Source organism: Lucilia sericata, unplaced genomic scaffold (genome assembly GCF_015586225.1).
Source record: "Lucilia sericata isolate MDLA Ls3-8-SP2 unplaced genomic scaffold, ASM1558622v1 Contig000048F_arrow, whole genome shotgun sequence".
Classification (NCBI taxonomy): Eukaryota; Metazoa; Arthropoda; class Insecta; order Diptera; family Calliphoridae; genus Lucilia; species Lucilia sericata.
The window spans coordinates 867,458-894,386 of NW_023994085.1; the positions used below are offsets into that span (position 1 = coordinate 867,458).

The 26,929-nt window shown below is 31.8% G+C and overlaps 1 protein-coding gene across 6 annotated transcripts in view; it reads left to right on the forward strand.

Moving 5' to 3' along the window:
* Window positions 1-26,929, forward strand: part of LOC119615492 (protein grainyhead) — a 155,171-nt gene that overhangs the window by 37,524 nt on the left and 90,718 nt on the right. For all 6 annotated transcript variants that reach the window (XM_037971515.1, XM_037971543.1, XM_037971499.1 and 3 more), the window contains exon 2: window positions 432-2,293. In XM_037971515.1, coding sequence (XP_037827443.1) covers window positions 1,104-2,293 — 1,190 coding nt within the window. In that variant the 5' untranslated portion in view covers window positions 432-1,103. The remainder of the gene's footprint in view (window positions 1-431; window positions 2,294-26,929) is intronic.

The window sequence follows — 26,929 nt, forward strand, 5'->3', positions numbered from 1 at the left end:
GCAGCAGTTTAGCTTAACGCGAGTACAATAATGAAGTGGAAAAAGAAAACAACAATTTTAAAGTAGAGAATAACAATAACAGCACAGCAATCTTTTTGGTAGAAAAAAAAGAAGCTTATACAGCCGTCCAATCGAACAAGCTTTGATAGTGAGTTGGAACGTATGTTGGGATTGTATGTACATGACAATGTCCAGCTGTGTTCAAAATTGCCCACTCAAAAGTTGTGGCAATATGTATGTTGGACTGCAATGCAAGTTGTCTAAGGTCATTGGTCCAAACACTCTCCACCCAAATAAAAAAAATTGATATATTGATATAAACATTTATGAAAATCTATAGTTTCAAACCCTTAAGTAGAACACATTCCTGACTTTGATTACTATACATTTTTAGGTTTTATTTTAATACTTTTCTTTCTTTTTAATTTTAGATTTCTCATGGTACATCATGATGTGATTCTGTCCCGTTCAATTCATTTACAACAACATACAGAAATACATTGACCTCTTCCTGGGTAATGTAATTTGAGACAAGTTGAGAACTTAAAGTGTGCCATACCACCAAGGATTCCAAAAACCGAATGAAATCAGCCACAGAATACAAACAAAAGTATAAACAAGTTTATTGAAAATATCAAATATTCAATATTCATATTTGTAACGGTCACAACGAACAAATTTAACCACAAATGCCGTCCTTTTGAAACTGAAATTAAAACTGAGATTAAAGTGCCTTCTTTTTATATTAAAATTAACATTATTATACTTACATTACATAAACATCGATTAGTAAACATACATACTTACATATATACATAAATATTATGTACACGTAGCAGTTTAAGTTATACATAAATACATACATACAAATATTCATCGCATATTTTTTATATTCGTATACAACTTTTACATCCTTCGTTACTTTTAAGAGCCATATTTAGACATACGATATATAAATGGGATTAGATCCTTAGCAGAGGTTGCTACAAAACTGACACATCAAAAGATACCAGAAACAAGTGCAATTTTTTGTAACAAAATCCTAAACTAGAAGAAACTGTTTTAACTTTGATTCTAAGAATCTATTTGTCATTTGGCATAAGATGTCATCATCGCCTGCTACAACAAGTGTAATAACTGCTAACGAACTTGCTTTGACGGCTGCCCAAGCCAATATGCATCATCGTGGTGGACACATGAATGAGGCACCTCTTTCGCCGGCTCGTGCTAATTCCGTATCGGTGGCTGGTGCAACTGGCACAACGACAGGAAATATAGTGACAACAAGTATGGCCAATTCGGGTGCTGGAACGGGCAATGGCTTGCCGTTGATATCACCGAATGCAATGCATCGTTCACCCGACAGTCCTCAGCCGGAATTGGCTACCATGACGAATGTAAATGTTTTAGACTTGCACACAGATTCATCCAAACTTTACGATAAGGATGCTGTTTTTATCTATGAAAGTCCAAAGGTGGTGATGACCGGTGGCAGTCAACAAGACGATCATGTCATTGATGCTCGCATGGTGGCTCAGTTAAATCAGCAACAGTCTGCTGTACAAACAGCTCACGAGAACCAACCTCTGGCCAAGATTGAGTTCGATGAGAATCAAATAATACGCGTGGTGGGTCCAAATGGAGAACAACAACAGATTATTTCGCGAGAAATCATAAATGGAGAACATCACATATTATCGCGCAACGAGGCTGGCGAACACATTCTCACTCGTATTGTTAGTGATCCATCAAAGTTGATGCCGAACGATAATGCTGTAGCTGCAGCCATGTTTAATCAGGCCCAGAAGTTGGCCAATGATCACAACGTCTACCAGACCTCGCCATTGGATGCTTCTGTTCTTCAACACTATGACTCCGAGGCAGTGGTTAAAACTGAAGTTGACATTTATGACGAACAAAAGAAACACAATGCAGGCCAAATTATCTACACTACATCTGATCAAGATGGCGGCGGCGGTGGTGGAGGTGGCAACACAAAACAATTGTCTCACTTGCCCATGGGTGCCAAACTGGACCCCGATATGTATCCGTCAGATAAACATATCGATTTGATCTACAATGATGGCAACAAAACAGTCATCTACACTACAACATCGGATCAGAAGGGCTTAGAAATTTATTCTGGCAGCGATTTAAGTGGTTTAGTGGCCGATGGCCAAGTCGTTGTACAAGGTGGTCTACAATATGCCGGTCCCGGCGGTGCTGGTGGTCAGCCCGTTTACATTGTATCAGATGGTGCCTTACCACCTGGAGTGGAAGGTCATATTCAAAGGTAAGTTCAAGCAATAGAAATATCTAAGTAATTATTGAGATTATTGAGCAAAATAAACATGCTTAGTAGACAAATGGGCAAATATATTTTCTTTTTTCTTCACGTGCACGAGTATTTCATGAAATAAATGTCGTTTGTAAATAATTTATAGTATTTGATCGAGAGCACCCCACATGTGATGACCTGATGTACATCGTATCTCTTGTGTTTTTTTGTTTATTTCATTATCTAACTGTGTCTGACCGTCCGTCCATTCGTCAGTTAGGAGTATCACTTGAATCACTTACTCGTAAAAATACCAATTCTAAGACTTTGGTAAAATTGTTAATGTGTTGTGTGTTTGTGTGTCTCCAAAAAGCCAGCTTCATCTTGTTGCTTGTACGCTTTACATCTCGTTAGTTTCATGAGGCTGTTAATTAGCTTTTTACATGTCTCCGGCTACAGTTTAGACTGCAACGGCAATTACAACTGCAACAACAACAACATTATATGCTATACTGGACATGTGTACCGTTTGCTGTTTGAATGTTGCAAATAACAATACATACATACAACCATTGGCACACAAATAAATATGTATAAAGTATGTATGTATATTTATTTATACAAATACATATTCCAAAGTCTGCATCATGCAACTTCACTTGGTATATTGTAGCATCTCTTTCTTAATGGCTTGTCGTTTGAACACATTTGATGTGCTACGAATTTTTAAGTAGGCGCGCCCGGATCTGTTTTCTTGTGTTTGATTAAAAAAAAAGAAAAAAATCGAAAAATTAAATAAATAAAAAACAACTGTGAATTGCAGTTGGATGTAACTCCTTGCATGAGGTGTATTTTCTCATTTTGCCTTGTAGTTCGGTTTGGTGTGGTGTTACTGTTACTCTTACTGTTACTGTTCATGCCACAAATGCTGGCGAATACTGTTTATTGCAAGCTGCTACTGCTGGTGGTGCCAGTGACGTTGGTGATCGTCATCATCGTCAGCAGCTATATAATGTCGGTAATAAAAATTTGAATAGAAATTATTCTAAAACTTTAACCGTTAGCTATAGTGGCTGAATTACCACGAAACTTAAAGTGAAAATGCTTAGAGTGCATCTAAATGTATTTGGTCAGTGTACTCGTATATTATAAGTATTATAGATGCATCCATACATTTTGAAATTCTACATGTATGCGCTTTCAAACTATCCCTTTTGCAGCGCTTTACCTGTACATGTTTCCAACATCCCATTCGTTCATTCATTCCTTTATTCATTCGACGACCATCCATCCAAACAAAAAACTATCCATCGTTCAGCCATGCGACCGATTTATACATCCATAAATAATGACAAAATTGCATTTCCGCAATGTAGCAACACCACAGTGGTTGTTGTTGCTGTTGTTCTTTCTATGATGATGTTGCTGTGGATGGGGTTGAGGACAGTGATGATGCTGATGTTGATGATGACCAAAGTCCCCGCATCCATCTTAGAAGTACTCGATGTGTGAGAGATGGATTGCATGAGGAATATGCCATATTTCTGTGTTCAGACATATACACATACAAATGTGCATAAAATATGAACCCAAAAAGCATTTTAATACAACTCTAAACTGAGCTTGAATTGCTTTTGCAACTGAGATCAAATTCAACGATGTTTACTTCCAAAAGGTTTGCATGACGCAGCTGCGTAGATTTTATACGATTGACTTCCAGCAATGCATGCAATTTATCATTTAACCTAGAATAAAATGTATCTACTGTTTATTTATATGTGTGTGTGTATGTCCGTATATTTACATTTTTCAAACAGGGGCAGATGCAAATTAAAGCTCTGATACTTATTCGTACTTCCCAAAACATGCAACTTAGGAAATTCTATTCCTGAAGAAAAGAATTAGACAAAACAAACAATAAAGGTTGCATGTTTCGATTATTAATACAAGTAAGAATGTATAGTCGGTCATGGCCGACAATATGATACCCTACACCAGTGAGTATGTTAAAAATGTGGATTTTTTAGGGGTTATATGGTAAAGGGATTTACGAGTACATTAAAGTTATTTATAAGTGAAATTTAAACTTCACAGAGAAAACAGATTCATTGTGACAACCGAATTTGTTTCCAATCGAATTCAGTCGGTTCTCACAACTATGCCATAATTCGATTGTAATTACTGTAAAATTCGTTTACTATTACTGAATATATGGTGTACACAACTATTTTAAATTATTATTCGGTAATCTGGATTGAAATTATCGGTATACGCAACTGAAATATTATTTATTGAAAACCAATTTGTGGATTATGTGTATTTTAAAATAAATTTTATTTTGTTTAAAACATTTACAATAAAATATGAATATGTATGTATGTATGTGTGTATGTAAATACAAACTTATAAATATAAACCAGCAACATTTCCCTTCTTGTTTTGAGATTTTGATGGTATGTACTTGGGATTTTGCTCTTCATACTGTCCAACATTTCCAAAGCTACCTTTCCACGCTTTTCCGCTGCTGTAAAATGATTAAAAATTATTGAAAATGACCACAATAGATTTTAAGATATATAATGGACTAAACATTACCTTTTTTTATCAGCATTAAGTTATCTTCAAATGTAATTAGATTTTTTTAAAATTATAAATTCGTTTTATTTTATTTATTTTTGTTAACGTCAACTATAATTATCAAATAATCGGTTGTGAACACCGAATTTGGTTCCTTTAACCGCAATAGTTTTTTAAATAATTTTCCCAATTGATAATTGGTTGCAATGATCAATATTTTTTACTTTCTACTGATTTTCGGTTACAGCGACTAATATTTGACGTTCTAAAGTTTTAATCCTAAATAAAATTCGGCTGCATTTACTGAATTAACAAAAGAATTTAATAACCGATACAATTCAGTTCAAATTATTGATTTGGAAAAGTTAAAACCACAATTTGATTATTATTATGGTTTTTTAATACTGAGTATAGAAAATCGGTTAATTATACAGTTTTTCAATAACAGCGATACAATTTTAATTAATTTAACTAAATATTTATCATGGTAACCGATTTCCAATCGATCTGTTTTCTGTGTGTTCAAGTCTTTTTCTGAAGGGGAAATTTTTTGGGGCCTAATGTGTATAAAACTAAGTTTTGCCTATTTTTGTAGAGATATTGGAACATTTAACATAATTATGAGTTTAAAAGCCTTATTCGGAGAGTACGGTTGTATGGGGCCAGCGAAATAATACCGATTTTGACTATTTTCAATATGCTTCGTCTTTGGGTCAAAAGAAGAGATTGGGCCAAATTCCATCAAATTGTCGGACGGACGGACAAATCTAAATCGACTTATAAGAGATTCTGAACAGATTGGTATACTTAAAGGTGGGTGTAGGATCAATATTTTTTGGGTGTTACAAACATCGGCACAAACGAATAATACCCTCCCAACTATAGTGGTGTAAGTTATAACAAACACAAAATGTTTTCGGTTTGAAAATGTTTCACATGCCGACTGAATATGTGTTTTACATTTTTTGAGAAAGGGGAGACGATTTAGTAGATTTTAAATGATCCCCTAGGTCCAATAGACCGCATAAAGATTACCTCAAAAAAAAAAAAAACGTTTGAAAACCAAACTTAATTTCTTTTAATAATTTTCTATGTGAAAATTAGAAAATCGATTAATGTAGAGCAAAACATGCGATTATGAAATCTAAGGTTCTAGACGTTTGTGTCGAATAAATACAAATCTCTGCTACACACCCATATTCTCATTGTTTACAAATGATGATTGAATTTGTTCGTTGTTGTAAATACAATTTTTTATTAAATTGAAAAATAAATCATTTTTTAACCTGTACTTGCAACACTGTGTCCAACCGTGTAACGTGTCAGTGTCGGAGCATAAAGTCTGATTTACGATTTACTACTTTATACTTTTATAAGATTGTTGTGTAATCGAAACAATGAAATTATTATTATCATATTTTTTTGTCTAGTTTTGTTTTGGAACAATGTACGACAACGAAACATTCAGGTGCCCTGGTCTGATAAATGCTGTTCATTTGGTTTGTGTGTCAGTTTGTCGGGCAGTATGTCTGTCTGTATATCCGTTTGTTTCATTTGTTGTTGGTTTGTGTATCCGTTTGTATCACTTTATAAGCCAAGGCAGATAGATAATTGTAAATTTTGAAATTGTTAAAAATAAATATCAGCACACAGGTGTCGGCTGCTGGGGGCACCCTTATTCTTAAATTTCAGATTATTGCAGCCAATTTGAAGTTTGAACACTCACAAGTTAACAGCATACAATAAATGGGGTTTGCTTGTTCGTCCAACAAATGGACGTTGTATTGGTATGCAAACACTTCAGTTTTGGTTAAACCACAGCCAAGCAGCCAGTAATTTGAACAGCCAGCCTGTAACGACAAAAAAATAAACAGTTTTGCACCAATTTCGCGTAATAAATAATAATTAAGCGTCTATTATACGCGTCCGTTAATGTTTAAGCGCCGTCATTTAGTTATTGGCATACCAAAAAACTATAAAATATTTTAACATTTCCAGAGTGTTGTTTTCCTCCGTATGTTTGTTTGGTTCGAGTGGCAACTGTAACTGTTGCTGCAATGCAACTGCAACTGCAATTGATGTTTTTGTGTTTCGGTAATAAAAGTTTACCTTGCATTAATCTTTAAGTGACTGACACCTACATACATGCGTTTAAAGCTTTTTAAGTCTGTTTTTTCTTTTCTGTTTAATTTTTATTTGCGGGGGTTTTCAATATATTTTATTAATTGGAATTCATTTAAGTACTTAGATATGTTTTATTTAATTGTTTGTTTTCAATTATAACTAAATAATTCTAAGTAAACAAATTGCATGTTTTAATTGATCATTATTTCCAAACATTTTAGTTAAACTATAGAGAAATATTTGCTTTACAATTGTTTTCTTTAAATTAGCTATAAACTAAATATACATATAAACTAAAATAACATTCATATTTCGTTACAAATTTATTAAATTAATCCACAAAGTCTTATTAAAAAGCCATTAAGTTCTTAGCGACTTTAGAGTCTTTTGTTTAAAAAATGTTCGTTTGATCGTTCAAAACATCGAATATTGTTGTGTTGCGGTTGTATAGCGGTATGAACACAGGATGCCTGTTGCATTGCAATGTCTTGTTAGATGTCACTCGTTCCTGTCTCTCTTTCTCCATCTTTCTCTTTTGAAAACCACAAGGTGAAATTACAAGGAATACGAAAAGACGGCTATTTTAAATTTAAAGTGTTTGGAAAATATTTTACTCGGTGTTGCAGTCTTGCAGTATTGGAATTGGCATTTCACGCTTTTCATATGCTCTTGATCTTGGCCATCGTCAATGCTGGCCTAAGACGAGGTGATACATATCGTAAATACGATACGAATACGAGTGCAATGATAGCCAAAATACATATACGCTCGTATCAGTTAAAAATAATCCAGTTATCTGCAAGACACTGATACCGAAAACAAAACAAACTGACAACAAACTACGAGAAAAAGAAAACAAAAACGAAAAAACTAAGAAACGTGTGGCATAAGCTCTATATGGTTAAAGCTGTTAGAGGCACATCTTTTACTTGGTTTCGTTATTTGGCGTATAACAGTGCGTGTAGAAGAAAGTTTTTATTTTATTTATTTTGTGGACTGAAAGATAGATTTTATAACGTTATCTGCCATATCAAAGCGCAATAAATTCGTAATTGATTTTGTTTTTTCTTTTGTCTAGTTTTTGGTCTATGAATGTGTATAGAGTACTTTAGAGCAGAGTTTGCGCTTGTTAATAGTGATGAGAATGAGGAAGGAAAACGATGATGATGATTGTTGTCCATAAGAAGTTTTAAATCTGATCGGTACGAATCTTGTTTTGTGGCACAACAAGCTAAATGAAATTCGATTCATTTGCATGTCTGAGTTGTATTTAAATAAACAAATAAATAAAACTGCAAAATCGTGAAACCTCTAATGAGTTGAGGCCAATTGGCGCCACCAAAACAGCCAAACATACGCTTATGTTTTGGTTTTTTAGGTGTCGCTTACTTACTTGCTGCTTGTTGTATTAAGTATTTCCTTCTGTTTGGTCTCCATCAACCGTCTGTAGCGACAAATTTGTTGTTGCATTCCAATTAGACCGAAATTCCGTATTAATGTGACCAACCATTCATCAAGTGAGTCTGATTATGCGTCTCATCTCATATGATTGCAGGCGCGATAAAAATCACCAATTCAAGCACATACTCAAATACACATTGACTGCACAACAACAGCACCAACAGCAACAATATATATGGATGCACTAACTTACTAGTATGTGCATTATTATATGTTTAGTTGTTTGTTGGATGAAACTCCGTTGTATCCTGGGGCGTTAGTATATGCATTGCATACATACAAATACCTATCTATATGTGCGTTGGTATGTACGTATAGGAGTCGTGTCTGAATGTTGCTGGCAATTTCATGTACAACAAGATGTTGCTTAGCAATGTTTTCCAATTATTTCGCAACAGCGGCTCATTAATCATTGAAATGATAAATCTGCAGCGCTGCCCCAACTAATGGGAGAATCAGTATGCTCGATATGGTGGCTGGTAGTTGTTGTTGTACATAAAAACATAAAATGAAAAACTATAAAAAGAGGTGGCCAGTTGAGTGAGACCTTTATTTAGATAGTTTTGCATTGTTATTCTTCTTTTTTTATGCCATTTTGGCGTTTTCTTTTCTCTTGTTCTTTTTGTTTTTTTTATGCTTTATGGGTATCGATCGTTTGATTGTTAAACAATATGTATCTACATAAATGATTGCTATTATCATGGTTGCCCATATAGAATATACAGGATTTATTCTCCTTCGAAAAACAAGCAAATGAGTGCAAAACAGCGAACATCAAATTACAAATGTATGCAAATGATTATGAGCCACAGTTGCTCATGATTGTTTATGGATTTTTGAAAGTCTTTGAATAATTAGATTTTTATGAGATAACACTCTTCAAGGGATCAACACCAATAGTTACTCTAAAAGTTGAATAGGAATTGATCTATGTATATGAAATAAAAAATAAACTGTAGACTAGACTGTAGACTACATTATAGACTAGAATATTGCCTAGATTATAGACTAGACTACAGACTAGATTATAGACTAGACTTTAGACTAGACTACAGACTAGACTACAGACTAGACTATAGATTAGACTATAGACTACACTATAGACTAGACTATAGACTATAGACTAGACTATAGACTAGACTATAGACTAGACTATAGACTAGACTATAGACTAGACTATAGACTAGACTATAGACTAGACTAGACTAGACTATAGACTAGACTATAGACTAGACTATAGACTAGACTATAGACTAGACTATAGACTAGACTATAGACTAGACTATAGACTAGACTATAGACTAGACTATAGACTAGACTATAGACTAGACTATAGACTAGACTATAGACTAGACTATAGACTAGACTATAGACTAGACTATAGACTAGACTATAGACTAGACTATAGACTAGACTATAGACTAGACTATAGACTAGACTATAGACTAGACTATAGACTAGACTATAGACTAGACTATAGACTAGACTATAGACTAGACTATAGACTAGACTATAGACTAGACTATAGACTAGACTATAGACTAGACTATAGACTAGACTAGACTAGACTAGACTAGACTATAGACTAGACTATAGACTAGACTATAGACTAGACTGTAGACTAGACTATAGACTAGACCAGTGATGCCAGGAGATATTTTTCAAAAATCCCTACGCTTATGAGAAAAAATCCCTTTTTTCCCTACATCCACTTTTTATTTTTCTACATTTTTCCCCTATACCACTTTATCCATTTTTGCATGTTTATTTAAAAAAATAATAATAAAATAAAAAGCTAAAAAAATAAATCTTTTTTTAGTTGTTTTGGAATTTCATTTCTAAAATTTCCATTTTAAAGTTTTATTTTTTACTTTCAATTTTACATCATACAAATCTTCCAACCCTGACCCAGTTAACAATTGCAGTATCATGATACGTCATTCGATGTACAAAAATTATTTTGTGTGCTAATTACATTACCACATATCTTGGCTGCCCCTAAAAATAATATTTTCATATAATTATTAATTAATATAATTAAATAAAGCCTACTTTTATAAATTTTCAAAACTCTAAATTCAAAAAATTAATTAAAAATAAAAATTAAGACGGACATCGCCAAATCGACTTCGCTATCTATAAGGAGTCATAATATATCGCTCTATAAGACTAACATAATCGATGATATTTGCCTTTTTTTAATAACTTTTAAAGAAATCAAGGAATTTTAAAAATCCAGATTCAGATAGCTGGGGTTAATTTTTTCTCATCTTAATTGAAATTTAATTTGTATCTATCTAATATTCCTGAAAAAATCTATTTATTTGCTAAAAACTATGAAATTGAAAAAATCCATATAATTTCACAAAAGTGCGAAATCTTTCCCTTTTTCCCTACATAACAAAATTTTGAAAAAATCCCTACAAAAAGGGAAAAATCCCTACACTTGGCAACACTGGACTAGACTATAGACTAGACTAATAGACTAGACTATAGACTAGACTATAGACTAGACTATAGACTAGACTATAGACTAGACTATAGACTAGACTATAGACTAGACTATAGACTACTATAGACTAGACCTATAGACTAGACTATAGACTAGACTATAGACTTAGACTATAGACTACTAAGGACTAGACTATAGACTAGACTATAGACAGACTATAGATAGACTATAGACTAGACTATAGACTAGACTATAGACTAGACTATAGACTAGACTAGACTACTTAGACTAGACTACTTAGACTATGACTGACTTTCCGTTCAGTCTATAGTCTAGTGTATAGTCTACACTATAGACTGACGAAAAGTTTATTTTAACCGACTGTCAAAACAGTACGTATTGTTTATTATATCTGTTGTAGGGTATCAATATAGTGTGCAACTTTTACGACAATCTCCCATGCAGCTTAACATCTCATAAAAGAGTTCTAATTATCACCATTAAATTTAGGTTTTTTGGAGTCCCTTGTGCTGCAACCAAAATTAATAAAATGCATAAAAAGACAAACCAACAAAAATTGTAGCATTGAGTTGTAAAATATAAAACAATGTTGTTGCAATTATACACTTAGAAAAGTAAGACTGGGCTTAAATGCTGTTTAAACTAAAAAAAACTTCTTTAATGCAAAATTAACCTGAAAAATTAAAATTTTAAGTAAGAAATATTATATAAAAAGTATTTTGTTTTTCTCAGTGTATTTACAATACCATGTGTAATTCAATTCAAGCCAAACAAGCAACCATCAATAAATGTATGGGCGTATAATAAACAAATAATTGCTGTAAGAAAAAAAGAAAAACTCGAAAAGTATTCCCGAATTTATGTGGCGTATGAAAATAAACAAAACGATTTGTAGGAGGGGAGGCAGGATGTCTGCAGCACACTGTGCGCAACTGCTTGCAGCAAATAAAAAAGATGTTAAATTCTCATGAAATGGTGTGGTGTAAAGTTTAACGGCTTTTATAATAACTTTTGCGTTTTTTTCTTAAGTTTGTTGCAAATGATTTTGACCACTAACAAACCTAGTGAGATTGCAGTTTGACAAAGTGGAAAAATATTTTACGGATTCCTTTTGTTTTTGTATTGGTAGAGAAATTTTATTTTATTTCTTTTAAATTCAATGGTTATTGTTGTTATGACAGAGGATGCATGTAATACGAACGTTACATGGTCCATTTAAAGAATTATTTACATTATTTTGAAAAGTATTAAATTTTTCCAGCGTTGTATTGCTACATCTTGAATGAAAGTGTCAATTTGCTTATGAATATTTGAGGTCAAAGTTCGAATGTGGGATAATGTTAAATTATTTCAAATAGATTGCAAACATTCATTTTGTTTTAAATATTTTATCATACGAATAGGTTATTAAACCATTTTGTAAAAATACTATAAGTTTTAAGTGAAGATGGTATGAAAATTTGGAAATTTTTTACCATTAGCATGGCACAAATTTAAAACGTTTGTTTTAATATAATATTTATATTTAGAGAGAAAAAATGGGTTTTGTTGTGGCCTATAATCATTTAATTGCAAAGATGTTAATATATTGCGGGACTACCCTAATGTTATGACATGTATTAGAAAATCTCTTCATGCAAAACAATGACTGCAGCTAATATTAAACTATCCCATGAAAGCAATTATTGACGTAGAACGGACAGCGACAAATTACATTTTCATAGAATCGTGGTAACCATGATTAGGCTTTTCTTTTCTTCTCATTTTATTTACAATTTCTTTTTTGGGGGAATAAATATGATGTTTTTGCTTCGTTGTTTGTTTGGGCGAGGAGTTGAAGTGCACATGTGTCTCTTGTCACGCGTTCGTTCACACACAGCAGAACAGCACAAGAAGTTAGAAGAGTCACAGTCACATGCAAAACAACAACAAAAAAGATAGACAAATAGAACTTGTGTTGTGGCTGAACATGGTCTTTGACGCTTGGCAAATTTATCTCAACATATTGGCTGGTGTCTCCCATTTGACCACGGTGACACTTGACATGTTTTTCGTTTATTACAGCAAGTCAAAACTTTGGGCAAAGCGGAGAAATTGTTTGAGAACTAAAAAAGTAAAAAAATGGAAAAAGATGCAAATAAAATTCAAATAAACCATAAAAATCAAGCAACAACCAAGGAACGCATGTTATGACATTCGATTATTTTGTTTCTCTTATTGTTGCAGTTGCTGTTGTTGTTATTTTGCTATAGATATAAATAATTCAACTCGTTAAAATGTTGGTAAGACGACAACGACGAAATAACAAAAAAATACAATAAAAAAAAAACAAATTTTATGTAAAGACTCAAACATAAAATACCGTTAGATATAAAACATTGACTAAAAAGCCACAAACGACCAAACTAGGCCAACATACAGTATTTTTGAGAAAACAAGCCAACAAATAAAATAAGAAAAAAATATTTCAAATTTTTAATAACGACAAAATAAATAAAGTAAATAAACAATCCAGGCAAATGGCTGGCCGTTGCCAAATGAAATGTTTAATGAAATGCTCTCTTTTTAGTCGTGTGGCAGCATGCATGATGGGGCATGGACATTTGCAAAGATAGATATTTTGTCTTTCTTCCCCCCAAAATGAATGATATGCATGCAAAGCTGACATTGAATACGCGTGCGATAATTAATTCGTTGCGTTTGTTCGCAACGTAAAGAAACGGACGGACGGACGGACAGACAGAAAGATCTTTCTTTCCTTCAACCATCTATCCGTCTATTGGTGTATGTCTGTCTGTCGATCCATACAACCGTCCGCTTATGTGTTACAATATTGCATGCAATAATTCAAATGCAACAACACGCATCAAGTTTTATATTTTTGCATATTTTCATGTTTTTTTATTTAACTTTTTATTTGCTTCAGCATCCTTTTTGCAACTTTGCTGATACTACAGTGAAATTACTAACGAACTTACTGCAAATTGCTAGATTTTTTTCTTTGTGCATAAATATATACATACGTACGTACAAACATTCTTACATACCTCTCAATGTAACATCAATTAAAAAATTTCCATTTGATGTCGTCGTCGTACTATATACTCCTCTTCCAAGAATATTTAATGCATTTCTAAGATGGCTGTCACTTGTAGTAGACTTATTTATACAAACATACAAACGTAACTATTTATATGTCATGCTTTGTACCATGTACACCGATTTATACTTTCCACCGAATCCTGTTGTCTCACCATTTTTCCCTGAAAGTAGGAAGCACTAATTCCATCCACTTCATGGTCTTTGGCTGGCAGTTTTTGTTGCATTTATAGCTGTCAATGACTGTAATACTTTGCAAAATCGTTAATTTTCAAAACATTACACTTCTCTCCTTTCCGTATTCAAATCATCAATCGAGCTCTAAGTAGTGTTGCCAATATTTTTACATAATTTCCCGTTAAACCTTGTCACAAAAACCGCTAGAAACCGTCAGAATTAGTTTTTTTTTGCAAAAACCGCCAGAAAACGTCTAATTTAATTAATAGCTGGAAATTTTGTAATTTACCAAAAAAATACAAAATTTCAGTAAATTTTATAAAAAAATTATGAATATTGAATCTCGCCTATAAATTGGGCTACTAAAGTAGTTAGACTAAATTAAATCTTTCCTATAAACTAGACTATAAACCATATACTTTATTCTAGACTAGATCATAGACTAGACTATACTATAGACTATACTATATTCTAGGTTATAGACTTGACTATAGACGAGACTGTAGACTAGGCTTAGACTAAACTATAGACTATACTATAGACTAAACTATAGAATAAACTATAGACTATACTATAGACTAGACTATATACTAGACTATAGACTAGACTATAGACTAGACTATAGACCAAACTATAGACTAGACTATAGACCAAACTATAGATTAGACTATAGACTAGACTACATAGTAGACAATAGACTATGTACTAGACTATAGACTAGACTTTAGACTAGCCTATAGACTAGACTATAGACTAGACTATAGACTAGAATATAGACTAGACTATAGACTAGACTATAGAATAGACTATAGACTAGACTATAGACTAGACTATAGACTAGCCTATAGACTACACTAGACTTTAGACTATAGTCATTTCGTTGTCTTGCGAACGAAAGAAATCTCCAAATTTCCCTATAACCGCTAAAACGTATTTTTGTTTCTGCAAATGCCATTTCATAAACGTCATATTTGACGGGAAAAACGTCAAATAGGCAACACTTGCTCTAAGCCTCCATTAAGCTCCATCTACTTTTTCATCGATTATATTTTTCTTTTGGTATCTTTTCCTACAAGTAAATACGAATGATCAGTATGCAAATTAGTTTGGCAGCTAATTAAAAAAGAAGAATAGTAAGTTGTTCTATTTATATTTAAAATAAATTTTGTTGAAAATAACACATTTTTAAAACAACATCCGCTAAAAGTAAATAATTACAAAGAATTATGAACAGATTCTACAGATTCAAATATTTACATTTTTTTATCGTATATAGAAAATTTTAACCCTTTATGACCGCTATTAACATTCAAATTATTTAAAATTTATCATTAAACTTAAACTGTTCAAGTGTTAAATATCTGAACCTACATTCTTCATACGCCCCTGTATTTATCATGACGTATGAGTAATAAACATAATTTTAAACAGAATTTATAATTACTTTAAAAAAAGTTACCCTAAATGAAAGTGATTAATTGTTAATAGTCTATTTATTTAGCAGTATAAGAAATATATTTTCATAATGTTCTTTTTTTACGTCAATAATTCAATACAATAAAAAGCCAAGCCCATCGTTAACGGAAAAGTTCCCACATTTATCAATGCAACAATGTGTAGGGATTTCAGATTAAACAGAAAACTCAAGGTATTGGTTCCCCCTCTATTCGATGCATAATAATCAGCAGCAGCAGTAATGTGAACAACAAGAGACTAGGAAGAATGGAGGGAAAAGATTGAAGGGGGAAATAAAACTAATTTAGCACACGTTTGTTAACAGTTTCAGGAGCTCATAAATCTTGGCAGATTTAAACAAGCTCCAAAATAAAAAGGAAAAGAGAAAAATAAAAAATAAAATACCAAACAAAATGGGGTCAATGCAACAAACAAAAAAATAAATAAATAAAATAAAAAAACAAACAATGAGGCTGACCAAATTTATCTTTCTCCTTTCCTCTTTCATGCATACATTCGTCGTTGTCTTGCGATAATTGTGGCATATAAGCGGGATAAATGTAAAAAGATCTAAGAAAAGTTCGAAAAGATTTCTTTAAGTTTCTTACGAAACATCATCACTGAACTACATACACAATCCATTATAACAAGTATTTTTGTGTGAGTGTATTTTGTTAAATAAAAAGGATATTATTTTAGTTTTATTTTTTAAAGAAACAATAACAACAGCATAGTTGTAAAACAAAAACAATAAGCCATGATCTCCTGCTGAAAATTGGAAAGGTTAACCCGAAATGCATTTAAATTAAATGTCAATCAAATGTAACAAAAAAAAAAAAAAAAAAAAAACAACAACAAAAATATATGCAACATACAAAAAATGAAGAAGAAGATTTTAGCCGAAAATATTAAAGTTAAAATAAGCTTAAACTTGAAATGACATTATTCAACATGAATTCGAGATGCACGTCAATTCATCACAACACGCATGAACGGACATATTTGTTTTTTTTTTCGTCTTCTTAACATTTAAGTAATATTAGTTTTTTCATCCGTGTGTAACTGACAAAAATATTGGTCGTATGTAGTCTATAGTCTAGTCTATAGTCTAGTCTATAGTCTAGTCTATAGTCTAGTCTATAGTCTAGTCTATAGTCTAGTCTATAGTCTAGTCTATAGTCTAGTCTATAGTCTAGTCTATAGTCTAGTCTATAGTCTAGTCTATAGTCTAGTCTATAGTCTAGTCTATAGTCTAGTCTATAGTCTAGTCTATAGTCTAGTCTATAGTCTAGTCTAGTCTATAGTCTAGTCTATAGTCTAGTCTATAGTCTAGTCTATAGTCTAGTCTATAGTCTAGTCTATAGTCTAGTCTATAGTCTAGTCTATAGTCTAGTCTATAGTCTAGTCTATAGTCTAGTCTATAGTCTAGTCTATAGTCTAGTCTATAGTCTAGTCTATAGTCCTAGTCTATAGTCTAGTCTATAGTCTAGTCTATAGTCTAGTCCTATAGTCTAGTCTATAGTCCAGTCTATAGTCTAGTCTATAGCTAGTCTATAGTCTAGTCTATAGTCTAGTCTATAGTCTAGTCTATTAGTCTCTAGTCTATAGTCTAGTCTATAGTCTAGTCTATAGTCTAGTCTATAGTCTAGTCTATAGTCTAGTCTATAGTCTAGTCTATAGTCTAGTCTATAGTCTAGTCTATAGTCTAGTCTAGTCTCTAGTCTATAGTCTAGTCTATAGTCTAGTCTATAGTCTAGTCTATAGTCTAGTCTATAGTCTAGTCTATAGTCTAGTCTATAGTCTAGTCTATATCTAGTCTATAGTCTAGTCTTCTAGTCTAGTCTATAGTCTAGTCTATAGTCCTAGTCTATAGTCTAGTCTAGTCTAGTCTAGTCTAGTCTATAGTCTAGTCTATAGTCTAGTCTATAGTCTGCTATAGTCCTAGTCCTATAGTCCTAGTCTATAGTCTAGTCTATAGTCTAGTCCTATAGTCTAGTCTATGTCTAGTCGATAGTCTAGTCCTATAGTCTAGTCTATAGTCTAGTCTATAGTCTAGTCTATAGTCTAGTCTATAGTCTAGTCTATAGTCTAGTCCTATAGTCATGTCTAGTCTAGTCTATAGTCCCTACGTCTAGTCTAGTCTAGTTCTAGTCTATGTCTAGTCTATAGTCTAGTCTATAGTCTAGTCTATAGTCTAGGTCTATAGTATTCTAGAGTCTAGTCTATAGTAGTCTCGGTCTATAGTGTAGTCTATAGTCCTAGTCTTATGTCTAGTCTATAGTCTAGTCTATAGTCTAGTCCATAGTCTAGTCTATAGTCTAGTCTATAGTCTAGTCTATAGTCTAGTCTATAGTCTAGTCTATAGTCTAGTCTATAGTCTAGTCTATAGTCTAGTCTATAGTTTAGTCTATAGTCTAGTCTATAGTCTAGTCTATAGTCTAGTCTATAGTCTAGTCTATAGTCTAGTCTATAGTCTAGACTATAGTCTAGTCTATAGTCTAGTCTATAGTCTAGTCTATAGTCTAGTCTATAGTCTAGACTATAGTCTAGTCTATAGTGTAGTCTATAGTCTAGTCTAGAGTCTAGTCTATTGTCTAGTCTATAGTCTAGTCTATAGTCTAGTCTATAGTCTAGTCTAGAGTCTTGTCTAGAGTCTAGTCTATAGTCTAGTCTATAGTCTAGTCTATAGTCTAGTCTATAGTCTAGTCTAGTCTAGTCATAGGTTAAAGCCTCAGCTATTGCTTTATTAATAATTTTTCCCTGGGTGAAATTTGGACCTTTGCTTAGCATAGTTAGATTCTTGTTAGATCTCAATGAAGGGTGTTCAAGTTATGCGACAAACTAATACATTATTATTTGCATTTATATTATGCTTTTGTACCAGTAAAAACAGAAAGATATAAAGGGAATGATTGGCTTAGTCTCGTTGTTTTTAGACATACAAACATACACTCTCCCTTTAGTTGCTGACATTGATGGGATTGTTTTGTACTGATGTGGATGATGATGATGATATTGCTAAAATACACACACTCTAGCAAATGTGGCAAAAGTAAAAGGAAAGATTCGCATATAAACACATACATCTTTTCCACATACAAACAGACATACATATGTACATTGAATATTTTCTCCAACAATAACAATGAAAACATGAAAAGTATTACCAACAACCTACAACCAAGCAACAAGCTCTTACCATGGCTAATTTATTTATGAAATGTTTGTTAATTTTTTTTCTCTTTCTTAAATTTTTAAGATAAAAACAGTCGCCAAGTAAACAGCAACCATATTATGATACTTTTGTATTGTGATTAATATGATGGCTCAATGATCAAGGAAGGAAATGCGATTTTTTTTGATGTGAAACAAAGATGATCGTGATGACGATGCACTTGTATAAAGTTTTTAAACTTTAAACACAGAACAAAAAACGATAAAATTAATATGAATCCGTTATTATATTGTGTGCATAAAGCCTTAAATTGTATTGCAGTTTAAATTAACTAAATGCTAAAAATTGGAAATAATATGATAAAAATAAAAAATTATAACGTAAAAAATAATTTAAATTGAAAAGTCATAAAAAGCATTAAAATTCTTCTATAAAGCTCAGCTGTGGATGGAATTAAAAAAAAATGTTAAATATTTTTGCAGCATTAAATTTTCCAACATAAACTACACGCTCAAGCAACTAACTTTTAAGATGATAGACTAAAAACACTAAAAGAATGAAACCAATGAATTCGAAAAAATAAAAAAAAAAAAAATGAAAAAATGATTGCTTAGCAAAGATAAATTGGTGCGCTGGCCATAAACTGGCAATTAATCAATTGAAATTATCAGTTTTGCTACGGTAGCAGTAGCTTTGGGCGTATTGTGTCCGTATGCGTTGTTTCCCCAGCATGAAAAAAATCATTATTATTATTATTGTTATTAGTTTCTTTTTTTTGGCTTTTAGTTTTTCACTCTGTTTTAGTTTCATTTCATAGAGCACTGCCACTACCACCTCTGTTGCTGGTAGTACGTTTTTTTACAACATTCTGCAGAATAATAAAAATAATAGAACAACAACAGCCACCTTAAATTATTAAACAGTAGTAGTGTTTGTGTAGCGAATACAACGATTGAACTTACACGAACAGAAAAATTCAATCTAGATTCGATTTTCTACTCGTGAGCCAAATTAAGAAAAAATTCATTAGAGTGGATCAAAATCAAAACGATTTTCAATTACATACAATGATTTTAAAGGAAAAAGTTTAATAGAATTCCAGTTTACAATATGAAATAATTCTCGAGCTGAGAAATTGCCACAAATTTTTTTTGAAATCTAACTGCGTACTGCCCTAATGAATAGAATATTATCCTTGTTGCAACATCGACAAACATACATACATTGTTGTTGTTATTATTATGTATTTTTTTGTTGCATTTATACATATAAATTTATGATTATGAAATATTTTATTAAAATGCAATCTTAAATTTAATGTACAGGTATATGGCTACGTACATCGGTAGGTTGTTCGATCGGCAGAGAGACAAACAAACCTGGTGTTTTACCTTCCGCTCTAAACTGTTAAATTTTATACAGAAGCTAAACACATTTTTCACTTGTGTTTTATACATCTAATTTTAGTTGGTGTTGTTGTTAAATAAGCTCCAACAACAACAACAGCAAAAATCGTTTAAACAACGTCCTGCTTGGGTTGTACAAATCATTTGTTGTTACAATCAGTAGCAAAACTATGTTTAAAGTAGCAATCTTTAGCTGCCTCTTTTGCCACTAACACTAGTAGTGTGTATGTGTGTGTGTGTTTGTACTGCTTACCGCCACCATCATCAACATCTTCAGCAGCATTATCAACTGTGGTCTGTGTTATTATCAGGCGTTATGGTGGTTTCTGGTATGGCTAGCATCTCACCGGACTATTTAGTTAGTTTAGTTTTTTCTGGCAATTTTTTGTTGGTTATTAAACGCTTTGAATGCCAAGTGGCAGCTCGAAAATAATAGCCACTGTCTAATTGGCGGTATAATGGATTTCTTTCCACTCGTTTAAATAATAACAAACTAAAATGATGAGGGAGGTAAAGTGAGAGAAATATGATCAATGACCGCATTTTAGACAAAAAAATAATAAACATATTTTAAAAAATAATTTAAATACAAACCTTTAATACAAGTGCATAAAATAAATCATTTTCAATACAAACACACACTCATATATTAATGCCTTTGCCTGCTTTTCATAAATGCTCTAGTAAAACAAAAGACTTAGACAACAAACTTGATTTGATTTGTTCAATGGCGTTTACATTGACGAAAGATTAAATTTTTGCTCTGAGCTCGTTAATCATTCGATTAAATTTTTCTATTAGATATTTTAATTAAGATTTATGTCAAAATTATATTCTGAATGGGTCAGTAGCAACAATTTATCTAATTTAAAAGAATCAAGGCTTTTAAAGGCCTTTAAATAATTTTCGCATTAATGCAGTTGTTTATTAAACAATAATCTTAAATTTAATATTTTACTATCGCCTTTTTGTTGTAAAATATTTCTTTATGCCTTCCTTATTCTAATTGCTAATACTGGTCACTGGACGATTGCTAGAAAGAAGCCTTATTTAATTAAACTAGCAGATGGAGAAGCAACAAAAAAAAAAAAAATGAATAAAGCCAAACGTTTAGAATGTGTAATATTAACGAAATAAACAATAATATAGTAACATTGATAGAGTCAACAACCAACTAAATTGACATTACTATGAAAGACAAGAAATAAAACTGAATTAAAGGAAAAAATCTTATATTGTATTGGACAGTGGCGAATCTTGGATATCGCTACTCACAGTTACTTTGATTACATAAATTAAGTTCAGTCTACTTAAATAATTTGTATACTCAATGAGACCAAAAACTTCTGTTGGCTAAAAAAACAACTTACAACAATATGACACTCATTGAGAATTTGACAAATATTTTCAAATGTTATAAGCAATATGATAAAATAATTATACATTTTAGAGTGCAGGAGAACAAACTAAATATAATTTCAATTTCATGAGTCTATAAAATGGTCCGGCATACTACTGTTCATTTTATTTGAAGCAGAGATGATGATGGCAGGCCAAAGATGAAGCACATAATATTAATGAATATGGCGCCGTTAATCCTGGCGTACTTATAGATACAACGAATGAAGCAACCAAACAACGAAATCATCATCAGCATCATACATATACCATTTACCATACAAAACATTTTCATCCAGTATGAGTATTTTTTAAACTAATGCGAGTTGATTTCTTCCTTTTCAACTTAAAAAAACAGATAAAAAAAAAAAAAAAAAAACAGCAACAAAAGACAAAAAGATGTTCATCTTGGCCATGGTCACGTTTAAGATACACTTTAGTTTTCCTTACATTTTTTGCCACAGTAGAAAAAGAAGACTTTTATAATTATAATAAACAATTTCTATATGGTTGTGTTTTCATCTCAGGCTCTCAACTCCACCACATAATGTAATGGTAAAAATGTGATTTTATATTGTAGATCGTACAAAATAAATATATAAATAAAAAAATGAACAAATATTAAATGAAATGATGACAACGACAGGTGTATTCGTTTGGAAAATTTTCTAGTATAAAATAATTCCATTAACCAAGAACTTTCAACAATTAAAGTACCTTTTTAAGAACGAAAATGTACTAAAAAGTCCATGCTTAATATCATGTTTCAGTATTACAGAAAGAACGAAAAAGTTCCATTTTATAGGTTCTCATTTACTCCGGGCCCTACATGCTTAATTTTATGTTTCTAGGTTCAATATATTTGAAATTTGTAAAGGTACCTTTTAAATAACGAAAAAGTGAAAAAATGTCCACTTTTATAGATTTTTCATTTCTCCGGGCTCTACATGCTTAATTTCTCTTTCCTAGGTTCATTATTATGGAAAGATCCAAACGTACCTTTTGAAGAACGAAAAAGTGCCGAAAGTCTTCTTTTATAGGTTCTTACTTACTCCGTGGTCTACATGCTGGATTTCATGTTTCTAGGTTCAATGTTATAGAAAACTCAAAAAGTAGCTTTTGTCTAACGAAATAGTACCAAAAAGTCTCCTTTTATAGGTTCTCACCTAACATGCTTAATTTCATGTTTCTAGGTCCAATATAATTGAAAATTCAAAAAGTACCTTTTGTGAAACGACAAAGTACCAAAAAGTACCAAGGTCCTACATGCTAAATATCATGTTTCTAGGTTCAATATTATAGAAAATTCAAAAAGTACCTTTTGAAAAACGAAAAAGTACCAAAAAGTCTACTTTTATGTGTTCTCACTTAATCCGGGCTCTACATGCTTAACTTCATGTTTCTAGGTTCAATATTATAGAAAACACAAAAAGTACCTTTTGTAGAACGAAAAATTACCAAAAAGTCCGGGATCTACAGCTTAATTCGCAGTTTCTAGAAAATAACAACACACAGCTTCATTCGTAACGTGTTGTTCTTGCTCTGTTTTGTTTTTATAAACAAGCAAACTAAATACAAGAACAAAAGTTACTATATGAGGCTGTATGTTTTTGTGGTTAATTATTTTTGTCTAAACATGCACCAAAAAATCTAAATTTTTGATGAAATTTTCAGAAAATTGAGTTCAACAAATATACGTACAGACGAACATAGCTACTATCTATAAAATGGTTCTATAACATTTGCACTCTAAGCTAACAATGTTTATTATATGTTGCATACTTTATGGTACTGTGTGATATTCAATGCATAAACTGTAGGCTTAAAATATAACTTATTAATATGGGTAGAGTGAATTTAAGTCTCCAAATTAATGACTTTTTATATTCGCATCAAAATCAAATTTGACAAATTTTCAAACATAAGTGCTTAGAGAAAAGGTCAATTTTAAACATAAAGTGACACAAACTCTCCTGCCAACTCTAGCATAGACACAGCTACAGCCATATGTAAATCTGTATGTATGGATTGATCTTTTTTTCGTTTAAAACAAACAACGATTCATGCGTTTGTAAGACATCGTATCTGCAATAAAATGAAATACCACTTCGTAAATGTGGTAAGCCTGAGATGTGTATGTAAATTTGTATATTATTTTATAGTTTAGGAAATCGTAATGTAAGTGCATCATAAACGTTACGATTTTATGCACCATATAGTCTTTAGCTTAAAAGCATGAATGCATAAATTCAATGGATTTATACATTTTTACGCTTTACACTAACTGACTGGAATCTGTTTGTTATACATACGTAAGTATGTGTATGTATATATTTTACTTATTTATGTGCGGCATGTTGCAAGTGGAAAATATGTATGTGGATTTTTGTTTCTTACTTAGCGGCCTTTTTTAAACAAAATCTTGTTGATATGTAAAGACACTCATCAAGAGTGATCCTTGGTTGGGAGCAGCAGCGGTTATATGGTGAGGGGAAGCGATGCAGGGGTTTAAGGAAAAATTGAAATGAAAAACTCACGATTTGATTAAACTTAAAAGTGCCTTTTAGTCTTTACCAGCTAAACAGCTAAACAGTGTATTAAGTTGTTAAGATCGATATTACTTATTATAACAACTAAAATCCATTGAATGGCTGCCACGCCAAACTTATAAAATACCACGCAATTTAGTGTTGAAGATGGAAGAAAGAAGCTAAAGAAGAGCTGGAACAAAAAGCCAGGGAATTGAAATTGCGTGCATTTAACGCATTCGCAACCGTAGTACGTAAAAATAAGAAAAAATGATAAACGAGTATATTTGTGGTAATGTCACGTTTGTCTGTCTGTCAGCCAAACTGCATTTGTACATTTATGTATATTTGTGTGGTAGTGTGCGATTGTCGTTATGGCCAATAAGTGAGAATTGTTTGAAATGAAAAAAAAAAACGAATCAATTTGCAATTAATTGCAATTGTGGTCACACACATACATACGTATTTTGTTGTTGTTTTTTTTTTTAACATTATTCTACGTTGTAAACGCACCTGCACAAAAAAATCCAACAATTAAAGAAATAAAACAATGAATAAATAAAAATATTTAACTGTTTATGATAAACACCTCACTAATTGCTTCTTTTGGGAGAATGTTGTCAAAAGTAAATAAATGACACACTTTATTTAAAGAATTTATTATTTAAATAGTTTGTTCGTATTTTTCTTTCTTTTATGGCAAATATATATTTTCAATAACCCTTTTGTTGTTTTCTATTGTTTGTTGCATTGGTTATTTGGTAAGAAAGAACACAGCTTGTTACCAATATATTCTATACATTATGTACTTGTAGTTGTATGTACATATTTTCTTTTTTTTTAAACAAGTTGACGGTAAAAAATTGAAAATTTTTCAACTTAAAGCCTGCTGTTCTTTAAAATTTAAATTTTTGTTAGTTGTGTGTGTTTGTTTGTACAAATAGTTGTTGCAGTGTTGTTGTTGTTAATATCACGCTGTTTGCCAAATTGTTTTTTGCATTGCATCAGATAACAAACTACAACATTTTGTACTCACTTCTAGGTTACACTGTTTCCTTCCTTCCTTTCTTCTTCTCTTGCTGTAATTGTCTTTGCCCCCTTCTTTGTATTACTCTCCGTAAGCGATTTATAAAAGTTAAGAATTTCTATGAATTTAATATTAAAGCTTTTATATGTGTTCATAGGGTGCTACATTAGACTGGCTTATGAAAACTTTATTTTTAGTTACTTATTCGTATTTTAACTGTTTCTTTTTGAGTTTTCTATAATATTGAACTTAGAAACATAAATTTAAGCTGTGGCGCCCGGAGTAAATGGGAACCTATAGAATGGGACATTTTGGTACTTTTTCGTTATTCAACAGGAATTTTCTATAATATTGAAAGCCCGGAGTAAATGAGAACCTATAAAATGGTAATGTTTGGTATTTTTCGTTCTTTGGTATTTTTTGAATTTTCTATAATATTGAACCTAGAATCATGAAATTAAGCAAGTAGAGCACGGAGTAAGTGAAAACATAAAAAATGGGACTTTCTGGTACTTTCAAAAGATACTTTTTAAAACATAAAATTAGGCATATAGAACTTGGAGTAGATGAGAATCTTCAAAAGGGGACATTTTGGTATTTTTTTCGTTCTTCAAGAGGTACTTTTTGAATTTTCTATAATATTGAACCTAGAATCATGAAATTAAACAAGTAGAGCACGGAGTAAGTAAAAATATAAAATGGAACTTTTTGGCACCTCTTCGTTCTTCAAAAGGTACTTTTTGAAACATAAAATTAAGCATATAGAACCTGGAGTAAATGAGAACCATTAAAAGGGGACATTTTGGTACTTTTTCGTTCTTCAAAAGGTACTTTTTGAAACATGAACTTAAGCATGTAAAGCCCGAAGTAAATGAGAATATATAAAAGACAATTTTTGGTATTTTTTCGTACTTCAAAAGGTACTTTTTGAAACATAAAATTAAGCATGCAGAGCCTGGAATAAATGAGAACCCTTAAAAGGGGACTTTTTAAACATTCAGAGTCCTAAGTGAATGAAAATCTGTCGGAAAGGATTTTTGGTACTTTTTCGTACTTTAACTGGTACTTTTTAGTTTTTCTACAACATTGAACCTAGATTCATATAATCAAACATTAGTGTACTGTGATGGAAGGAAAATCTATAAGAGAGAACTTTTGGTACCTTTTGTTCTATACTAATACTTTTTGAGTATTTTATAATATTGAATTCGTTTTTCAAGACATGTTTTTGAAACATGAAGTTAAGCATGTATAACCTGGAGTAAAATACGTCTTTTTGGTAATTTTTCGTAGTTCAAAAGGTATTTTGAAACATAAAATTAAGCATATGAAGCACGGAGTAAATGAGAACCTATAAAATAGGACTTTTTGGTACCTTTTCGTTCGTTGTATTAGTATTAGTATTGAACCTAAAAACTTAGAATCATACATATAGGATCCTAATGGAATGAAATAGTGAACTTTTTGATACTTTATGAATCTGTTTTAATATTTAACCTAGAAACATAAAATTAAACACGCAGCGTTCTGATTGAATGAAATTCTATTGAATGGACTTACTGGTCCTTTTTTTGTTTTCCATCTGGTATTTTTTGATTTTTTTTTTTTTTGAAGGATATATAGGATTCGACATAGTCGAATTTAGAACTCTTACTTGTCTTTTTGTAAAGAGGTACCGATCTAATGTTTTACTAAGCGCTCTTTATTTTGCTTTATTTCCGTTTGAAATCAGATTAAAATGGGAATCAGTG